Source organism: Rhipicephalus microplus, chromosome 3, assembly GCF_043290135.1.
Source record: "Rhipicephalus microplus isolate Deutch F79 chromosome 3, USDA_Rmic, whole genome shotgun sequence".
NCBI lineage: Eukaryota > Metazoa > Arthropoda > Arachnida > Ixodida > Ixodidae > Rhipicephalus > Rhipicephalus microplus.
The window spans coordinates 105,416,101-105,436,560 of NC_134702.1; the positions used below are offsets into that span (position 1 = coordinate 105,416,101).

General features: G+C 43.5%; 1 protein-coding gene across 4 annotated transcripts in view; it reads right to left on the reverse strand.

The window, feature by feature from the left end:
- The window catches only part of LOC119171828 (high affinity cationic amino acid transporter 1), an 82,302-nt gene that overhangs the window by 45,767 nt on the left and 16,075 nt on the right, over positions 1 to 20,460 (reverse strand). For 2 of the 4 annotated variants that reach the window (XM_075890097.1, XM_075890095.1), the window contains exon 4: positions 3,701 to 3,850. In XM_075890097.1, the coding sequence (XP_075746212.1) occupies positions 3,701 to 3,850 (150 nt within the window). Of the gene's footprint in view, positions 1 to 3,700; positions 3,851 to 9,781; positions 9,876 to 13,394; positions 13,499 to 20,460 lie in introns of those variants that run through there. The other 2 variants (XM_075890096.1, XM_037422685.2) reach the window with 2 other exon arrangements.

Genomic DNA, 20,460 nt, shown 5'->3' on the forward strand with positions numbered 1-20,460 from the left:
CACACAATTTAAAGTGAAGTGGACAATGTTTATACAAGCTTGTGCAAGACCAAATGTCTCGTTTGCCACTGTCTCAGAATCAACTTAATCGACATTCAGCTGGAACCACCTACGAATGTTAGCTATAGAAGCCATTGAAGACTGAACATACATTAAATTATCAGATTACAAGTACTGGAACCATGATTGATTATCAAGCACACCGTAGAAAGGAACTTTGGGTTAACCTGATGACCTGCATTTCTTTAATGTGCACCTAAGCCTGAGTGACCTTGTACTTTGCTTCCCCAGACATGTGGCCTCTGCAGCTGAGAAATGAACCCATGGCCTGACCCTTCATGTGCTTGGGTACCATGGCAGGGAAAGTAAATTGAAGTATATAACTGGATATAATTAAGGGTAATGTTAACGTGTCTCTCACATTTACCACCAAATTGCTACTGAATTTTTTTTATATGATCACAGCTTCTTGACAAATCACCAGGCAGTATCCAAATCCTTGCTGAAGTTGCTGCTTTCTCAAGATAGCAGAAATGGATCGTTAAGGTTAAGCTTTTACTGTCTACATGCACCAAAAGAAATTCAAGCTGGAAACATCAAAGAGCCCACTTCTAGATAAAAACATTAGGAACTGAAGCTGCGCAGGGGAGCTCAACAAAGGTCTGTGTGGCAGTGTTCTCATGGCTTGTCTCAACATCCCACTGGTTGATACGAATTTTTCAAACACTGGCCAATAAAACAAGAGTGCATTTTCTTTTTACCAGAACAGTGGCGCTGCAAAAAGCATGCCCAATATCAACATAAATTATAGGTCTCATGGACTTCCAACTAAGTGATTCCTTTCTAGAAGAAATGGACTTGAACCACATGTGTGGTGAACAATTTTCAGTAGATTCCGAGACAGTGGCAAACGAGACATGTAAAACATCGAAAAGGGTTCGAAGCACGGTCACATACTTCCACATTCTTTGACGTTAGTGTAGTCACTCATGTTCGCATAGCTATGTGAAGGCATTGAATTTTCCAACACTTATCTGCATCATCAAATGCAAACGAGTGAAAAGATTAATTACAATGTCTGTTCTAGCCGCCCAAGTATACTGTGCATGAATACCTGCCAAATATATGAATGCCAATGCTCAATTCTTACTCTTAACCTTTATTTACATAGACAATTCTGAGCACACCACGCACTGGGGTTCCAAAAGATATATTGAGCGAAAAATAAAAGCAGCATCAGGCTATACTTAATTTAGGGCATTGATAACAATGTCTTAAAAAAATTCAAACGAAGTACATACCAAAATTGGCTTATAGCCAAAATAGTACGTTTAATCCTTTAAAAAAAGAATGCAAGCTTTCCAATGAAGCATAGAACACTTGATAATCAACAATACTTACAGTTTGATTTTTGCCATTTCATGAATTTCAAGCGACCCTTTCAAATTTGAAGTTCCTAAATCAGTTGAATGCAAAATATTGTAACAAATAAAAGTCATTGTTATGCCAATGATTGCTCTCCTTCTGCTGAAGACCCATGGCATAGAATGTCCACCACAAACACACATTTTGCATAAGTGTTTGTGTGAGTGGACAACGGCCTGGCCTTTTGTCCCCCCTCCTCTGCTTGTGATGGTGCAAGAAGATTGGGAAAGGGATAACAAAAGAACCATCTCTCGAAGAGACCAACAAAACAGTACAGAAAAAAATGAAATAAAAACAGGTAACACAGACATGGAATGCCAACCAATACCTCGTTTGCCACTGTTAAAAGCACAAAGAAAATCAATGCAACAGGAACAGAACAATGCAACTAGTATCAGGAATGAGATTAACAGAAAGCAAGAGTGCACTTTTCTTTTTCATTGATATCCTTTTTGTACTCGCAACTTCCTTTGGTTGTTGAACTGCGGAATGTATGTTGCTCTTGCACGGCGAGTGGGCTCTGTCACTGATAATGTCGTGGAGTACACCTATGCACTCCAACTGTTGGTCGTCGATCACTGCTCCCACCCCTTCCCCCACTTCTCGAGGGATACACACATCGTGCTTCAATATCATACCTTACCTCCAAGATCAATTTTACACTGTTGCACACTTGAGAGTGAAGAGGCCCTGACTTGAGAAAACACTACAGGACAAAAGATCGAGATGCGGGTACAGTGACACTTTTATAGTTGGAAATATTTTTTGCCAATTACTTTTATCTGACATACTTTGTGATCACGACTAAGGTACCAGTACGATGACGTGTTCATCTAATCTCAAGCTTTCAGAGATATGCCCTTTTGTTACAAATTTGCATTCTTCGATACATTTTTGTTCGAGGAGGCAAGATGAGGTGTTTTTGCATGATGCATTTTCTGGAATATCAATGGATTTATAATCAAGCATAGATTCTTCGAACATAAACTTTAGTTTGAAGTAAGTGCTTCTCTAGTGTTTTCTTCTAAGTGCCATCGTTTTCTAGCAACTCTGAAACAAGTAATACTCTACACATCAAAAGCATTACTCAGACAGCCCCATGGTTCTTCATAGTTTCTAACAGTGTCATTAAAAAAAACAAGAACCATTTCTACATCTTTTAGCCCATAAAAGTGAGAGCCTAACTACAACAATAAGATTGTTACGTCTCGTCTGACACACCAACCTTGTCAGAATGCAGAACTAATGCAGTCTGACACACTAAGAAACATCACTACCGATGTCGAAAACAGTCTGTGTGTTGCCATACTCAAAGCAAAAGAAAATTTCTCCCTTCATATAAAACTATAACTACATTGTTTTCGGTGTTCCAACTTGTGCCACAATATTATGACAGTCAGCAGAGCCAGAACAGGCTGAGAAAATGACAATTAGTCTCTCAGAATAATCTTCTGGGTGAGTCAATCCAAGAATAAGAGAATGAGCATAAAATAGAGCGAGATAGGAGGCCACAGGACAAGAACAGCTCATGTGGCCTCATCTATCACATCTGACATTAATTTCGTGCTTGTTTCAACCACCCTGATTTGTGTCTCATCTTTTCACGGGAGATTCGAGTCATAAGAAGGAAAGTCTAACTTGGGTTAACCGAATGATATTTAATCCACATTCAGTTTTCTGCAGACTGCAAATATGCAAGTAGATTTTTATTATCTGTATTGGAACAAAAGATATGCAATTTCTGAAAGTGCATTGATTACGGTGCTTTTTGGCAACTTTGCTTAGTCAACCACAACAAAGTACGTGGTAAGACATTTAAAAGAGCTGATCCAGCCAGTGATGCTAATTCGATTGTTTTGAACAAACCTCTACTGCAATACAATTAACGTAAATATGAGTAAACATATCTTGCCACATACTATTTATGATTGTTGAGAATTGTACCTAATTTAATGTATTGTTGTATAGGATAATAAATAGCATCATCGACTATACCAGCTTTGTGGCAATCGTGCGACCTTTTTGTTCTTGTGCTTGACCAAGTAAAATTGCGAAGGATCACCGTAAGAAATATTCTAAAAAAATGTTGCGGATATTGGATATCTTGTTGTAATGCCGCTGTTATAAATTGCTCAGTGATTTGCAATCTACAAAAAAAAAAAAACAATCAGTATTAAACTTCATTCCATTCACCCTACAATTAAAAAAAAAAGCACTCAAGACCCACATCTCCACCAGTGTTGAAAACAGAAGCAAAACAACTTGAAACACTCACCAAGCAGGGTCAGGTCAAATGTGGAGAGACACCTGTTGAGCTGCGAAGCCTCGGCAGCATCGGCCCCAATCCTTTTCCTCCGAATAAGGGCGGAAAAGAAAGAGTTCCCCGAGTCAGCCATGATCGGTGACCTGCCGCCGCTCTTAGCGACTGCAACAGATTGTTCATATGCAAGAACACTAAAGTTAACTGGCTCTTCTGAAGTTCCCAAACATGCCACGTACATGACATGTTTAAGCAGGCATAGAAGAAGAGATGATTATATGTAGCAGCTTCTACAGCTATGATGACTATGAACAAACTAGATGTTTTCAATTTTTCAACACTAAAATATATTTTCTTGATTAGACCACCCTTGAGAAAAAAAACTAAGTTGTATAAGAGAAAAAACTAGAACACTGGTGCAGCAACTCTGATGTGAAACAAAAACAAAAAAAACAGCGAGATCATTGCTGAGAGCCTAAAATGCGATGGTTCATTCGAGTGTCATAACAAAGCAAGAAAAGAGATTTCAAGGCTGTTGTATGTACTTCATGAAGAAGACAGCTCTCGCCTTGCTGTAAAAACAATCTCTTTTAGACAATAAAATTCCCCTGCCTATCTTATATAGCACTTGAAATCCATCTATGTTAGTGCTATATTTGTCCTTTGCACATGTGATTTGTCCAGGTAAGTACAGAATATTATACAATTGGAGGCATATACAGAACAGTTTTTATGCTTGGGAGATCGTGAGAAAAAATGATCGAATTAAATGCATCCAGTAGTGCAAGCAGCAGCAGACAGTGCCTCACAAACATTTTTCTAAGTTGCATTAGAAGCCAATGTGCTAGTGAAAACACTAAATGGTTGTGATTTTAGCTTGGTTAGAGCACGCCCTTTCTTGGATTAATTTCAGAAGCAAATAAGGGTACGAGTGGCAGTTGTGCATGATCCAATTAGTCTTAACAGAAAACTGTGAGAAAACGGGGACTCTAAGTGATAAAAAATCGTTGAACAGCTGAAGGTAATGTTCGGGCAGGTGGACATTCTTTCATTAGGGCAGCAGCTGGCCTTAGCAGTATGCACGTGCACGCCTTACTTTCACAAAACCTCAAAAGAGGTAAATGAGAAGAGAAAGTACATGACACAGTACGTGACCTCCTTTGCACACACATTTTTTCCCTCTTTCCTCCTCTACGTTTTCAGGCTTGGACTGCTAAGAAGGACAGCTGCTTTCCTATGAACAAATCTGCACTTGCCAAAATGCTGGCTTCAACAACGATCCCTGTTCAACTTTTCATCACCTGCTACAAAGCCTGCTATTTGTTCTGGTGCATGGGCAAATGTTGAATGTAAATGCCTCGTTTTTTTAGCATTTGCAGTTTATTTTCTGTTTTCCCGAATTCTGTGAGGCCACACATATAGAAGTAAAATGGGCAAGCCATCAAAGGCTACAACAGCATCTGTGAAAATGTTTGGAGCAAGTATGTGCGCCTCCAGCTACGTCACGTTTGCTTGTGTTGCAACGAACAGTGGAGACCGACTACAGTTTACTAGATGTTCAATTCAGCACTGCATTTTCACCAACAACCGGTAGCAGTCAAAGTAGGTGCCAGAGCTGCCAACGTGGCACTGAAGGTCTACTTTCACACTTGCGGAATTCAATAATGAGAAAGAAGAACAGGAAGCTAACATGTACAAACACATGCAAACTAAAGACTGGCAGTTTTGAGTGTGAGCCAGGAAAGTGACAAATACAGGATTTCAATAAGGTTTGACTGTATAGTAAGATTACTGTAGTAGCATGACTGTAACAAGATCATTACTCCACCATGTGACCAATCCTATAGCAATGACTTCAATGGAAACTGATGAGAAACATGCCTTGCTTTACTTATTTTGTGCAGAATAAAATGTTCACACTGTTTAGGAACTCTAACATTTGGTAACATATTTGTAGAAACATAAGCTACTGACCACACCTGCGATGTGAAACAAGCATGTGAAACTAATATAAATTCTAGTGTTTTATGTGTTCTAAAACACTATGATAATGAGGAATGCCGCAGCGCTAAACTCAAGATTAATTCGGCCGCTCAGGGTTCTTTAACGCCTACTTCAATCTGCTAACAGCGGCCTCATCCCTCATAACAGATTCATGTGGCATCGTGAGATTTCTCAAATTCTACTCCGGCAGCATAGCTGACAAGTTAGCTGTTCTTTCTTAATTATCCCAAATCTAAAGTATGGGATCTAAGACGATTGCTTATTTTTTAGACTATACATCAGCATTATTGACAAGTTTTTGAAGAAAACTGGACACTGAGCATGTTCTCAAATAGAGTTAAAATGAGGCACTTACGTCCAGTCTTTAAAAATTTGATTTTCCTTATCTTGAAAAACACAAAAGCATACATACTATGTACCTTCTCAAAGCCATGACACCTGTAACAATGAGCTGTCATAATTAGCCAATTTCTAGGCATTCTGGAACTCCAACTGTAATTCATGTTGTTCGAGGTATAGTGCATCCAGGACGGGACAGAGAAGAAAACACAGAACACATACACGGCGCTAACTTTCAACAATGCGCCGTGTATGTGTTCTGTGTTTTCTTCTCTGTCCCGTCCTGGATGCGCTATACCTCGAACAACATGAGTAACTAACAAGCCCGCCGTGCAACCTTAGTCCAACTGTAAACCGATTTTATTGACAAAATGTATTCACGACAATGCATAACAATCTGAACTGAGACCTCGCAAGTTTGTGTGTATTCATCCATAACGAAAACACAGCCTAGAAAAAAAGAAAAAAGCCAAGCAAGGAAACACCCTTGCGGTCATCAATTGTTTACACTTTTCGTCATGCTTTTTTTCGTTATAAATTGTTGGAACACCACTTATTGCCCATTTTTTACTACAATTTCATTCATATTTTTGTCATTGAGTCATAGCATGCTAATTGCACCAGAAGCACGTGTAGTTCCCATAAACTGCAGCCTACAATAGCTTTTTTTTGTGTGCTCACAAGTATGTCACATCAGTATGGTATCAATGAAAAGATAAGAGCCCCCTGAACGCTAACAAAAGGAAGACAAAGTAGGTCATCATAAGCAACCACGTGTTTGCCAGATAATTTCCTAGCAGGTCAACGCCGACATTAAGGAAAACGTAAGGATGCACAACGAGCTCAAATGAATGGTATTTATGCTATGACAGGAACTAGTGAAAACAAGAGACAGGACACTCCCCCTCCTTCTCCAGATTTAGTTAAAAAAAACCACCCCCCTAGAATGACTGGCTTGATCTGCAAATGGCAAGAAGAGGTGGCACGAAGGAAAATAGTCATGCGCATGTCATGACCTTAAGAATTTTTTTTAACACAAGGCTTACTTTCAATGTGATTGCGAACGAGTGCGTGGGCATGTGGCAGCTGCATTATCTATTCAATTCACGACATTCAAATCAGCCAATGGCCCTATCTGGATACACGGCACAAACGTTTGGGTATATGGCATCAGCTGTAGAGAGAAGAGGGAATGATATTTGAATGAGGGGTAATTGTGAGTTCCAGGCCCCATGCTGTGCTATTATACTTGATTCTTGTGTTCTCAGAAGCCTCGACTACAGATCAACATTTTCAGATAAGTGGAAAATGAGTTCCAAGACCCTTTTAAGCTTGTTCCAAGCAGAATGTGGAAATATATGAGTGCACAAAATAGCAGAAAAAGCACTTGACAGGAAAGACGCTCACTTACAACTGAACTATTAGAAAACATTCATTGCAGGAGAACACAAACGCACAGGCACAACCAACTATCACTTCAAGGTTCCAGCCCCCTTCCCTCTCCCCCCAAAAAGGAGGTATACGTTTATCTACTTCAACAGCTCAAAAAAGACACCTCTTTTTCACTTATTGCTACCAAAGGAACACTGATACACGCGCTTGCATTCACCCTAATCTGTTCTGCTTCCATGATTTCTCTGGTCAGTTTGTGTTTTGATTTGCCCAATATTGTAGTGCTGCCAAACTGCGGATTGCACCCACAATCCCTGCAGCGCATTGACAAGTGCGTGCCACCTGCAAGAACCTTCAAGGATGCCGCATGTTCTCGGAGTCAATCATTTGAACATTGACCCGTCTGGCCGATGTACACTTTTCCGCAGCTCAAATTCAGTTCAGTTGCAAAAGTTCAGTTATAAGCGAGCGTCTTTCCTGTCAAGTGCTTTTCCTGGTACCTCGTGTGCTCATATATTTCCACATTATGTTTTACCAACTGGCCCAGCATTCCACTTTATTGTTCCAAGCAGGTCAACCCCACATTCACATGGCTGCTGCTTTGCAAGATATATTCAGCTACAAACTTATCCCATGCATAGGTCATTTCTGTCACCATGTGTTTGCACATGCAGCCTAGTGCGTAACAATAGCTGTAATGTGGGTCAGAGTGCACTGGCATATCTGCAGGCATTCTTTTAACAAAGTGAATGTTCTGCATCAATGTAACGCTATAAATAGCCAAAGAACATTCTGAATGCATTTGTGCATTTAGTCAGCCTGAGACACATTGTGACGATTTCTTCGGCAGATAATCGTGGCAACTGATAATGGCATGTTGAGAAAAACGGGATTTCTAGCAAACTTTTTTACTACACCCCTAGCCCAAATACAGTGAGCAATAGAAAATATGGAGAACACTGGATTTAATGTAAGGCTAGCGGGTTGCATCTACAGAAATGATGCACAATGGAGCAATTGTATGTGAGGATCTTTATAATAATTGTTCTCAAGTTTTAAAGGGAAAGAATGCAATCTTATGCGTATTCTTCCATTCACAAATACTTTTCAATGCTCGAAACTAGGAAACTTGAAGTGAACCAACAACTCTGATCCAATCATCAGCTGTCAGATCACAGTACAAGATGTTATTGGCAATGACAGTTACAATGTGCAAAATACTCTGTCCTATACCAGGCACTTTCCAGTATGGATATTGTTGTCTTGCTTAATTTCCAAGCACCACAAAAAACTGACTAGCAGTGGGATCGAACTTCTGCCTTCCCATACAGCAGACCACTTAATAATGCATCTGTTAACTGACAATTGCAGCAAACAGTTAACCTGGACCAAGGTCAACTAGATTTGAGACATTTACCATGCTTCTTGAAGAAGCTCTCTAGCATACTTCCTTCGAAACAAGTTCAGGATTTAGTAAAACTGATGAATCACTTTATAAATATGTATGTTACACCATACCCTGCTTTTTCACATAGCTCTTAGATGCTCAGCACAAGTTTTCGATGAGCTTCGCTATTCTACGCTGGTGCTCCCGAAGCAGTGATGATGCGTTTTTGTTTTGTTTTTTCTCGAAGTTCCAACTTGTCTAGAGTGCTTATCATTCGATTTATGTCCAAGCAGTAAGCTGACGCGTAAGCGCATGTTCGGAGCAAACAACAGGTGTATAAGTTCAAGCCCTTGAGCTGCGCCAGTTAACGTGGCGTTATTGGGTTCAGGGGGGCGCACACAATAAAATTAGCGGTAGTTAAAGGCACTGTTCTCAACAAAACGTGCAAGCACAGGTATAGAATTAAAACAACTAAAAACCTAAAATGAATTATTGCAATGTTAGAGTTACGTCCTCGAAATATATACATGAGCGCGCGCCCACGGGCAAGGCTGTCAGATACTAACTGTACCTTCAGCGAACAGCTGTATCTATGCAGGTGTGTGCTTCCGCGAAGACTACGTTTTACAACGCGACTACCACTCGCAGGGTCCTACTTCATTTGCCGTATGTTTCGTGCGGGCTCATTCATCGGCAATGCCAAAAAAAAAACAAAAAAAAAGCCCACGGAAAGCGACCGTACAGCACAGTCGATCGGCGATTACGCGCGACGCCCGCGTGAAAAGATTTGCCAAATCTGTCACCACGGAATCGCGAGGTAGAATCACGTGAAAGTAACCGCCGGTCGCGGTGACAGAACCCCGTCTTGGGTGCTCACGACACCTAAAGACTTGACAACCGAAACCTGGAACCGGAGGAGGACGCAGCTTACACAGGGCCCAGGCACATCGCGATATCCCCCCGAAAGTACTCACCAGTCATGCGACAGGCAACGGTGGACGATCGCCAACCACGACTTCGCTCGAGAGAGCCTGCAAAACGCCTCCCCCTGCAACGCTACTGTGAACGGCAACCTCCTGAATGAACACGCCAGGTGTCGCCAGCTGATGTCTGAGCATGCAGTTTCGGTTTCGGTTCGGCACGTATGTTATCGGAATTACGGCGTCGACTTCGGCATTCGTTATCGGAGCCGTGTAACAACGAGGGAGCGGGCTCGGATCTGAGCTTTGCAGGCTTTTATACATTGAAGGAATAATAAACGCGTGACCACGGGTCGAATATTTTTGCAGCGTGCAGTAACCAGTTAGTCTCCTCGTTGTTTTTGCGGCTTGTTCATGTTTGGAAAACGATGCGGAAAATCACTGGTAACAAACCGCGAAGATATTCACTCGTCAGTGCGTGAGTAGGCTTGCCCACACATTGATAAGCACTATCTACGTACTGTTTTGCGCGTGAGATAAGAAAAGTTGAACGATGTCATTTTTTCTTGTGCTTACTGGGTGCCCTTCGACCGTACGCACGTCTACGAGGTCGTGAGAAAATGAGCGCGCAAACATACATGAACTGTCCACCGAGAGCGGAAAATATGAGATTGCTCTAGGCGGAAGCTTAACTACAATATTCCAATGCCCCCACTAGCATACAAGGATTTTTTTTTCCCAATGCCCCTACCAGCATACAAAAATTTTTTTCACGTGAAAGTAAAAAAAAACGTTCAAGCCAATGTACAAAAAATGCATATGCCCTCATGTACACACAACAGAGACACCGGGTCAACATGTGAGCGCAATTACGAAACAGCAAGAAACTACACTCGTCATTATTTCCGTATTGTAAATCTATGGCCAGAATCCTATAGCAACATTCAAATGAGTAATTAACAAAACTCGTTAAATAACTTCACATTTACTAAATTGATGGTCATTTTTCATGTGCAAGAATTGTGCGAAGTGACAATTCATTACATGCTCATATATTCAAAACTCCTAAAGACGTACGTAACTCCGGATGTCCAAGTGAGTCTGCAGCTCAGCAAATTTTGGTGGGTCTCGGTCGAAGTGAGCCATAAGAAGAAAATATATTTCATGGGCGAGCATGAGTGTTCCAAAAGTTTTGTCAACCAGCAGGTGTCGATTAACTCGCAAGAAGACATATATATGAAAAATTGTTCAAAGTTGATTTCGCGTTGAGTGTAAATTTCTAACGACGCAGCTGCCGAATATGAAAAAGAAAGCGTTCAAAACACATAATAAAAATGGAAAAACAACCCCGGATCCCTGTAGCAGATACTGAGGCATGCGATAAAGCGTACATAATGGAAAAGGAAGTCAAGGCTCCATACCATGTTTTCAGATCTATATATAGCCACGAAGTTTTCCTGAAGCCACGAAGTTTTCCTGACGACTTTTTTTTTTCCGAAAACTACTGTGACTAGAGCTTTGGAATAGGTCATAATAATACTTGAGTAATTTCTCATTTGTCACTTTGAGAGAATGGAAATTATTGTAGGTGGCTCTGATATATATTTACTGAATAATTTTACGGCTACGATAACGAAGAAAGAGTTTATTGATATGTGGGGTTCAGCGTCCCAAAACCACCATATGATTATGAGTATATAGACCGAATTATAGGCAAATGCCTATTTTGCTTCTTTCGTTCCTATCGTTCCATTTTGACATATGAGCACAAAAACGATAGCCATGTGGTTGTTTTATTTGTCATTTACTTCTTTCATGACGCTTCACTACGTCACATGAGAAATTTTACCTAGACAGTGGAAGTTGTCGCGTGCCCAAGGAAAAAACTTTGTATCATTGTAATTTCTAATTGGTTCATTACAAACTGCGAAAGCATGATGTGAGGAGGTAAGCTTGAAACCTTGGCCACTCGCTCGATGTGTACTTCGCAAGCCAAATTCCTTCCCGGCCCTATATGGCGTCGGAGCAACTCGGAGCTGGAGGATCACACAGAGCGGATGCATCAGCGCGTCATTCGCGTGTAAGGTTACATTCGCATGAAATGCCGATGCCAGGCCGTGCTCGCAGGCGGTGTTCTGTCGTTTCGGCGGTCTCTATTGTACTGCCTGTTTCTATGGGAAAGCTCCCTCTATGTGTGCACGTTCGGAAAGGCTGCCTTGGATCACGTATCCTTACTACGACACACAGCACCGCACCACTGGAACTCCTCTATAAGAAACGATCCATCAAAAACACGCCAAGCATTGGGAATGCTTGGCAGCACCGGCACGATGCGAGAACAGCGACAACATCAACGCAAACGAAATGAAGGTAGCTTATAGTATCGCATGTCGCTCGATATGAAGTTAAAGAAAAAAAATAACGCGCATAGATTCCGTCTGTATGTTTAATATTCTTGTCAACCTTCATACTTCTATTCAGGCAACATATTGCACAAATTACCCGTCCTCTCGAATAGTTCTCGCAGTGTCACGTATACTACTTCATTATTCCTTGTTGTATAGATCACATACATTATGTTGGGGCGCATGCCCGTTAGATGAAGGTAAAGTGGTGTTCAGTCTGAGATTTCAGCTTTTTAACTATGGTGTGCGTAGCACTGCGAATCTTGGCAGTTGAGATCGTGAGCGCCCAGTGCAATAATTTTCTTGGCTTCTCGAAATTCTCAAACCTGCGTAAGGGTCCTTTAATCACAGACAGAAGAAAAATTTAGCCGTTGCGGTTAGAACAAGTTATTACGAGGCAAAAAGACCCTTCAGGCCTACAATTGCGCTCTGGCTACTTGAACCTGCATGTGTAGCCATTCTCAGCCATGTCGAAAAATAGACCCATGAGCATGTTCATTCGAAGGAGGACACCTAGCTCACCATACTGGACTAAAAATAGAGAGACCGTATTCTGCGAACCCTGCGGGGAAAATATGTATGGCTATACGGAACCATTATAGCACATTTGTACCATGAAAAACTAAAGCGTTTTTGTTTGCCTTCCTGTCATAGACACAGATCGCACACGCATTTCTTCGAAAATTTGAATTTCGTCAAAGTTCATTGTGCCTATATATTTACGATTTTAGGAGCCCCAAACAGTGTTTTGCCCGCCTATACAATTGGCGCCTAAAACCCGGTTTTTCAAAACATAGAAATCCGGCCTCTGTTTTATGAGAGACGCCGTAGAGGACCTCTGCGGAGATTTCAACCACCCGGGGTTCTTTAACGTCAACCCAAATCTGAGCACAGACCTAAAACTTTATCACCTCCACCGGAAATGCAGCCGCCGCAGCCGTGATTCGATCCCGCGACCTGCGGGTCAGCAGCCGAGTACCTTAGCGACCAGACCAGCACGGCGGGATGAAAAAAAAAAGAGTTAAGAAAGAAGCGTCGTATCAGAACGAAATACTCTGTTTTCTATAGTAAAGACTATACCATCCGACAGAAGTTTGAGATCGAGACTTGGTCGACTTCATCTGTGACAGCTTTTGTAGCTCGAGAGACGAAATGATCTGTCCAGGCTATTCGCGCGCAATATTAAGCAGCAATTTCACCATGTAACAGCCATCGCGTCACTAATATCAATGGTCAGATGCGACAAATAAGCGGAACTTTACCGGCAGGAATGCCACCCGTCTTCTCAGCCAGGGCGAAAGACCCGGCGCGTGGAGCTTCGAGGTGGTACATGGACGCTTTGGAGAACATTTGCCGAGCTGCCGCGCTCTACCGACGCCGTCGTCCGCGCTTTTCGCGCTGATGAGATATGAGCGGCACAATACAAACACGCTCACGTCGGTGGAAGCGCTCCCTCTTCAGGCACGACCTTGTTACTGTGCAGTTATAAGAACGTACATATCTGGGCCACTGGCACGACCTTTCTGGAAGTGGCTGGCCTGTAGTCCGACGCGATGTTCGGCTCGCTTTGCAAGGCACTTTCCGCGAAAGCAATGCACGCTCAACGACGCTTGCGTATAGAACCTGCTTGGAAGAAGAAACACTGACGTCCCCCACGACACCGTCGAGCAGTCTGCGGTTGCCAAAACGCTCGAGAAGTTACAGCCCTTGTGGTAGAGGGTGACCCCGCACACCCCGGAGAGGGCATATGTGTATATTTGTGGGCAAAGCGTTTTTTTTTTTTACGTGTGTGATAGCAGAGTCTCAGGAGATAGTTTTACAGAGGTGTAATTTCGTGACAGCAATCGCGTAATCGCCCGCACGAGAAGCATGATATACATATATATAGCGTTGCAAGATACGAAAATGAAAACACGTCTTTGACGTAAGTAAGTGCAAATACGAGCAATTCCGAGCAGCCGCACGGCTATGGACTGTGCAAACAAGAATATGCATACCCCGTTGAAATGTCTGCAAAGCTTGTGCTGATGGGGGCTTTTTATAACAGCGCGAAAAACAGCTGTAACTTACAGGCAACCGGTTAGCAGCGTAAAGATCATCTTCAAACCATGTTTTCGACGTGATACACAGAATACTTAATATTCAGCCTTTCTTTAGAAGTACCGAAAGAAAATTGAGTATTTTAGCTGTCGGCTTGAACAGCGTGAGACACTGAACACTTGCAGAAAAGGAAGCGCAAATCGAAATATCAAATTGTTGTGGCGTGGTGGAGCAGCAGCGAATTACGGTGTGTCATTGCGACATGCACGATTTTCTTGTCCCTGAACGAAGTTGCACTCGTCAGCTGGCTTACTCAGCAACTCGTCCCGTTCTCCCACTACGACACGTTTTACTCCTACTTTAGTGCTTGTGCTTTGGTGCTTGTGCTTTAGTGTTTAGTTTAGTGACACTGTGCTCAATGCAGCAATGAATGATATTGCTGGTCGCATACTGTGCCGAGAGCTTGAGGAGTGGACCACTTGCCCATCAAAAGCTTCAACTATGCTGGGCCTCTTCTGGCGCATCACATCAAAACGAGCAAAGCCAGGAGACTTGATTCTACCGAAACCACATGGTCACGGTTCCTTCGGGACTAAAAACTATTTTCATATCTCTCACCGTTGTATTACCATTTCGTGTCAGTATTGCAGCTATCATCCCTGTGGTGAAGTTACGAGATACTTCGAGAAAAAATCAAGTACACCCGAGTTCCTCTATATGGCAGATATAATGCACCTCCTCAATTATGGCACGTGTGAAAAGCTAATGAAATAAGTGAAATGTATAAAAGACACTCTTCTACGGCTAAAAGCCATACGACGCCAGGAAAGATATGGGGGTCACCGTTTATAATAAATGCGGTCCATTAACTGATTAAGAATGGAGTGCGTGTCATCGTAAACATGTTCTTGCGACCACGACGGCCAGGATACGCATCTGTTGCTAGACTGTTCCTAGCACGTCATACACGACTCGAAGTCATACTCGGAATGAATTTCCTACAAACTATTGCTGAAAGATGGAGGACAGATCGTGTTAGAAAAACTAGCCACCCTGTTTACGAGGTGTCTTCTGACGGTAAGAGTACCAGAGTCATGGAAGAATGCTAACATAATCTTAATACATAAGAAAGGAGATGACAAGGACTTGAAGAATTACAGGCCGATTAGCTTGCTCTCTGTAGTATACAAGCCATTTACAAAGGTGATTGCTAACAGAGTAAAGAAAACATTAGAATTCAATCAACCAAAGGAACAAGCAGGATTTCGAACAGGCTACTCAACAATTGACCACATTCATACTATCAATCAGGTAATAGAGAAATGCTCAGAGTATAACCAACCACTATACATAGCCTTCATAGATTATGAGAAGGCGTTTGATTCAGTAGAAATATCAGCCGTCATGCAGACACTGCGGAATCAGGGCGTCGATGAAGTATATATAAACATCCTGGAAGAAATCTACAGGGGATCAACTGCTACCATAGTGCTTCATAAAGAAAGCAACAGAATACTAATCAAGAAGAGTGTAAGGCAGGGGGACACAACTTCCCCAATGCTATTTACCGCGTGCTTACAGGAAGTTTTCAGAAGCCTAGAATGGGAACAGTTAGGGATAAGAGTTAATGGTAACCTGCGCTTCGCGATGACATTGTATTGCTGAGTAACTCAGGCGACGAATTGCACCTCATGCTTACGGAGTTAGGCAAGGAGAGCAGAAAGGTGGGTCCTAAAATCCATCTGCAGAAAACGAAAGTAATGTACAACAACCTCGGAAGAGAGCAGCGCTTCGAGATAGGTAATGGTTCCCTTCAAGTTATAAAAGAATATGTCTACTTAGGGCAGGTAATAACCGCGGAGCCGAACCGCGAGATTAAAGTATCTAGAAGAATGGGGGGGAGCACATTTGGCAAGCATTCTGAAATTATGACAGGTATACTGCCACTTTCTTAAAAGGGAAGTATATAACAGCTGCATCTTGCCGGTACTTAGTTACGGAGCAGAAACCTGGACACTTACAAAGAGGGTTCAGCTTAAATTGAGGACTACGCAGCGAGCAACGGAAAGAAAAATGGTAGGTGTAACTTTAAGAGACAAGAAGATGGCAGAGTGGATTAGGGAACAAACGGGCGTTAAGGATACCATAGATGAAATCGAGAAGAGAAAACGGAGATGGGCCGGGCATGTAGCGCGTAGACGGGATAACTACTGGTCTTTAAGGGTAACTAACTGGATTCCCAGAAAAGGCAAGCGAGTTAGGGGGAGACAGAAGGTTAGGTGGGCAGATGAGATTAAGAAGTTTGCGGGTAGAAATTGGCAGTAGCAAGCACAGGACCGGGTTAACTGGCGGAAAATGGGAGAGGCCTTTGTCCTGCAGTGGAATTAGTGAGGCTGATGATGATGATTGGTGCCATTATTAATTTGCAGAGGTCAAGCGTGTCATTTTCGACAGAACACTAAGAGCAGCACGAAAAGAGGAGCGATACAACACTCCACTACGGGTCGTCGATGATCATGTAACGGTACCGACATAAAACAGTAAAACGGTTCTTGTCAGAAATGATAAATTTAGCGACTATGAAGGTGTGGCAGACTGCAACATGGATGTTTTCCTAAAGAGAGGCGTCTGTGCTGCACAAAGGATTATCAAGCTGCGGAATGGGTGCGCAGACATTCTCCTCACAAACTTTGGGAACGAATTCCAACACATTGCAAGAAGAACAGCTATAGCCTTTCTTGGGTTCCGCGAAGTGACATAAATAAGTAGTCTCGAAACTACACCAACCGATATGAAACTAACATCTGACGTCTGCGACGTACTATCTGTCAATCCCAACCTTTCAGCGATTCAACGTCGACAGCTATATGACCTAGTACTGGAATTCCACAGCTGTTTCTCCAATAGTTGAAAGGTACGACGCACGACGATTACAAAACACAGGATTGTAATGAACGAGACAACCAGGCCAATATTCCAGCACCCGTATCGTGTTTCGCCGAAGGGAAGGGAAGTTATAAAGAATAAGGTACGGGAGATGCTTCAAGATGATGTTATCCCGCCTTCTAACAGTCCGTGGCCATCTCCCGTGGTGCTTAATTGTCAAGAAAGATAACACGCTACGGTTTTGTGTCGACTACAGAAACTTGAACGCTGTGACTGACAGGAATGAATACCCCATTCCAAGCATTGACGACACGTTAGATCGACTTCGGTGTGCAAAGTTCTTTTCATCACTACATCTCAAGAGTGGATACTGGCAAATCGAAGTTGATGAACGCGATCGCGAGAAGACTGCGTTTATTACCCCGGACGGACTGTTAACTTAAGGCTTTCCCTTTTGGACTGTTGTGCGCCGGCAACGTTCCAACGCATGTGGACACTGTACTTTCCGGATGGAAGTGGCCGTGTTGCTTAGTGTACCTGGACGACGTGGTCATTTTCACCGCAACATTTCAGGAGCACATGAGGCGCCTTCGGTTTGTGATAGAGGCAATCCGTTGGGCAGTCTTGACTGTCAAACCAGAGAAGTGCCAGTTCGGCTTCAAAGAACTTGGATTTCTTGGGCACGTCGTCAGCGCCCAAGGCGTTCGACCTAATCCCGAAAACTTGAAGACAGCCGCCGTTGCGAAGTTTCCGGTATCAACAGACAAAAAGTCAGTACGGAGATTTTCAAGTCTGTGTGCGTACTACAGACGGTTTGTCCGAAATTTCTCGAAAATCGCAGAGCCTTTAACGAAACTTTCGAGGGAAGATGAGCCTTTTGAGTGGCAAAATGAGCAACAGAGCGCCTTCGATGAATTACGAAAACTGTTGGAAAAGCCTCCAATTCTCTCATTTTGACGAGACGGCTGACACGGAAATACACACAAATGCGAGTAACATCGGCCTTGGATGCGTTCTAATACAGCGGCAGAATGGCAAAGAAAAGATCATAGCTTACGCCAGCCGCGGACTAACAAAAGCAGAGACCAACTATTCGGCCACAGAGAAAATGTCTTGCCGTTATCTGGGCCATCAGTAAATTTTGGCCTTACCTATATGGTAGGTCATTCAAGGCAGTCAGCGATCATCATGCATGCCCTTTGCTGGCTGGCGAACATCAAGGACTCATCCGGACGACTAGCAAGGTGGGGTCTCAGACTGCAAGAATATGATATAACCATGTCATACCAATCTGGGAGGAAGCATACCGATGCTGACTGTGTCACGGGCGCCTGTAGACACAGCACTATCAGAAAACGAGGACTTTCTGTTTCTAGGTATTGTCGAAACTATATACTGAAATAGCCGAATTTCCACACGCTGACGAGGAATTGCCCCCCCCCCCCCCACTCCCCACAAACACCTGGACGGAGTCGACGTACAAGGGCCGCGTATATTTTCCCGAAGCCTCGCATCGTTCTGCCTCCGGAAAAAATGCTCTACAAGAGAAACTTTAGGCCCAACCGCGAAAAGTTCCTGCTTGTCGTTCGTACAACTATGCGACAAGAAATAATGTGAGCGTGCCACGATGAGCCCACGTCTGGACATTTGGGCGTGACTCGAACGCTTGCAAGAATCAGTCTGCACTACTATTGGCCCATGCTTTTAGCTTCAGTACAGCGCTATGTTAAGACATGCCACGAATGGCAAAGACTAAAAATACCTAGTGCTAAACCGGCGGGCCTCCTACCACCTATAGACCCACCAAAAGCACCTTTCGAAGAAGTTAGAATGAACCTCTTTGGACCTTTCCCGACGTTTTCATTCGGCATGAAATGGATCGTGGCCGCGACCGATTACTAAACGAGATACGCCGAAATAGACTCCTTGGAATGGAGAATTGTGGTTGAAGTGGCCAAATTCTTTGTACACAACAGAGTTCTCCGCCATGGCGCTCCAAAAGTTGTAATCGCCGATCGCGGAGCGGCTTTCTCAGCGGAACTTATGAAGTGTGTCCTCAATATGGCTCACACTATTCACAGAAAAACCGCATATCATCATCAAAGCAATAGCCTGACAGAGCGTCTTAAGAGAACTTTTGCTGACCTAATATCTATGTATGTGGATGTCGAGCACAAAAACGAACAAAATTTTACCATATATGTCATCTTTTCCAACACCACCACCATACAAGAGACCACCAAGGTTACCCCGTTTCAAATAGTTTATGGTCGTGCCGTTACCACATTACTGGACGGCATGTTACCGATAGATCAAGACCACTATCCCCCTGATATGGGCGACTTTATACAAAAAGCGGAAGAGGCCCGCCAGTTAGCAAGGTACCGCATATATCACCAACAACGGCTCGACGCCGACTGCTGCAACCGGGGAAGACGTGAAACGCGGTGTGATGTTGGCGACAAAGTGTGGATATGGACCCCAGTACGCCGACGAGGCCTGTCTGCAAAACTATTTTTGCCAATATTTCGGCCTATATGAGATAGTACTACACCGCCTCAGTGACCTAGTTTATGAAGTCAAGCCTGCAGGCCACGTGCATTCAAGACGACGCAATCCCACGGAGCGCGTACACATTGTCCGCATGAAGCCCTACTACGACCGATACGACGACTAGCCGACCAATCGCTTGCTATACCACAACCACATTGCACGCATCGGGGCGATTCCGCTTGAGAGGGGGGATAATGCCACGGGGAACTGCCAACACTCAGTGAAAGGCAGACATCACGAACAAGAGAAAGGCCGACGGAACCGCTACAAGAGACGAAGCCGGCCGCAATGGGCGAGCGGGTCCTGCATGCGCACGAGCTTCGACCGAGTGGCCATCGCGCGTAAAGACGAAAATGACGGTGCTCGAGGCAGAGGTTCACGAGGACTACGGACGTTCAGTGCCTTTTCCCAGCTGCTGTGTCATTCCTTTGGCTTTGGGCATAAGTGCACCCTTTTTAAAGCTGCTGCCTCAACGCGTCAAAGAGCTCCGAAGCTTCCTTGGCCTTGCGTCATACTTCCGGCGCTTTATACGAGACTTCGCCACCATTGCTGCGCCACTTCACCAAATCCTTTCTTCGGGAGCGTCATACGTATGGTCGGACGAATGCGAAAAGGCTTTTGACACCTTGAAACGTGCCCTCACGTCTAAGCCAGTGCTTTGTCATTTCGATAACGCCGCACCCACTCTCCTCCATACTGATGCCAGCGGACACGGACTCGGCGCTGTACTTCTGCAACGAACAGAGTGGTGTGACGAACGTGTGATCGCATACGCAAGTCGCACCCTCACAGCAGCAGAGAAAAACTACACCACCACCGAGCAGGAGTGTCTCGCCGTTGTCTGGGCCA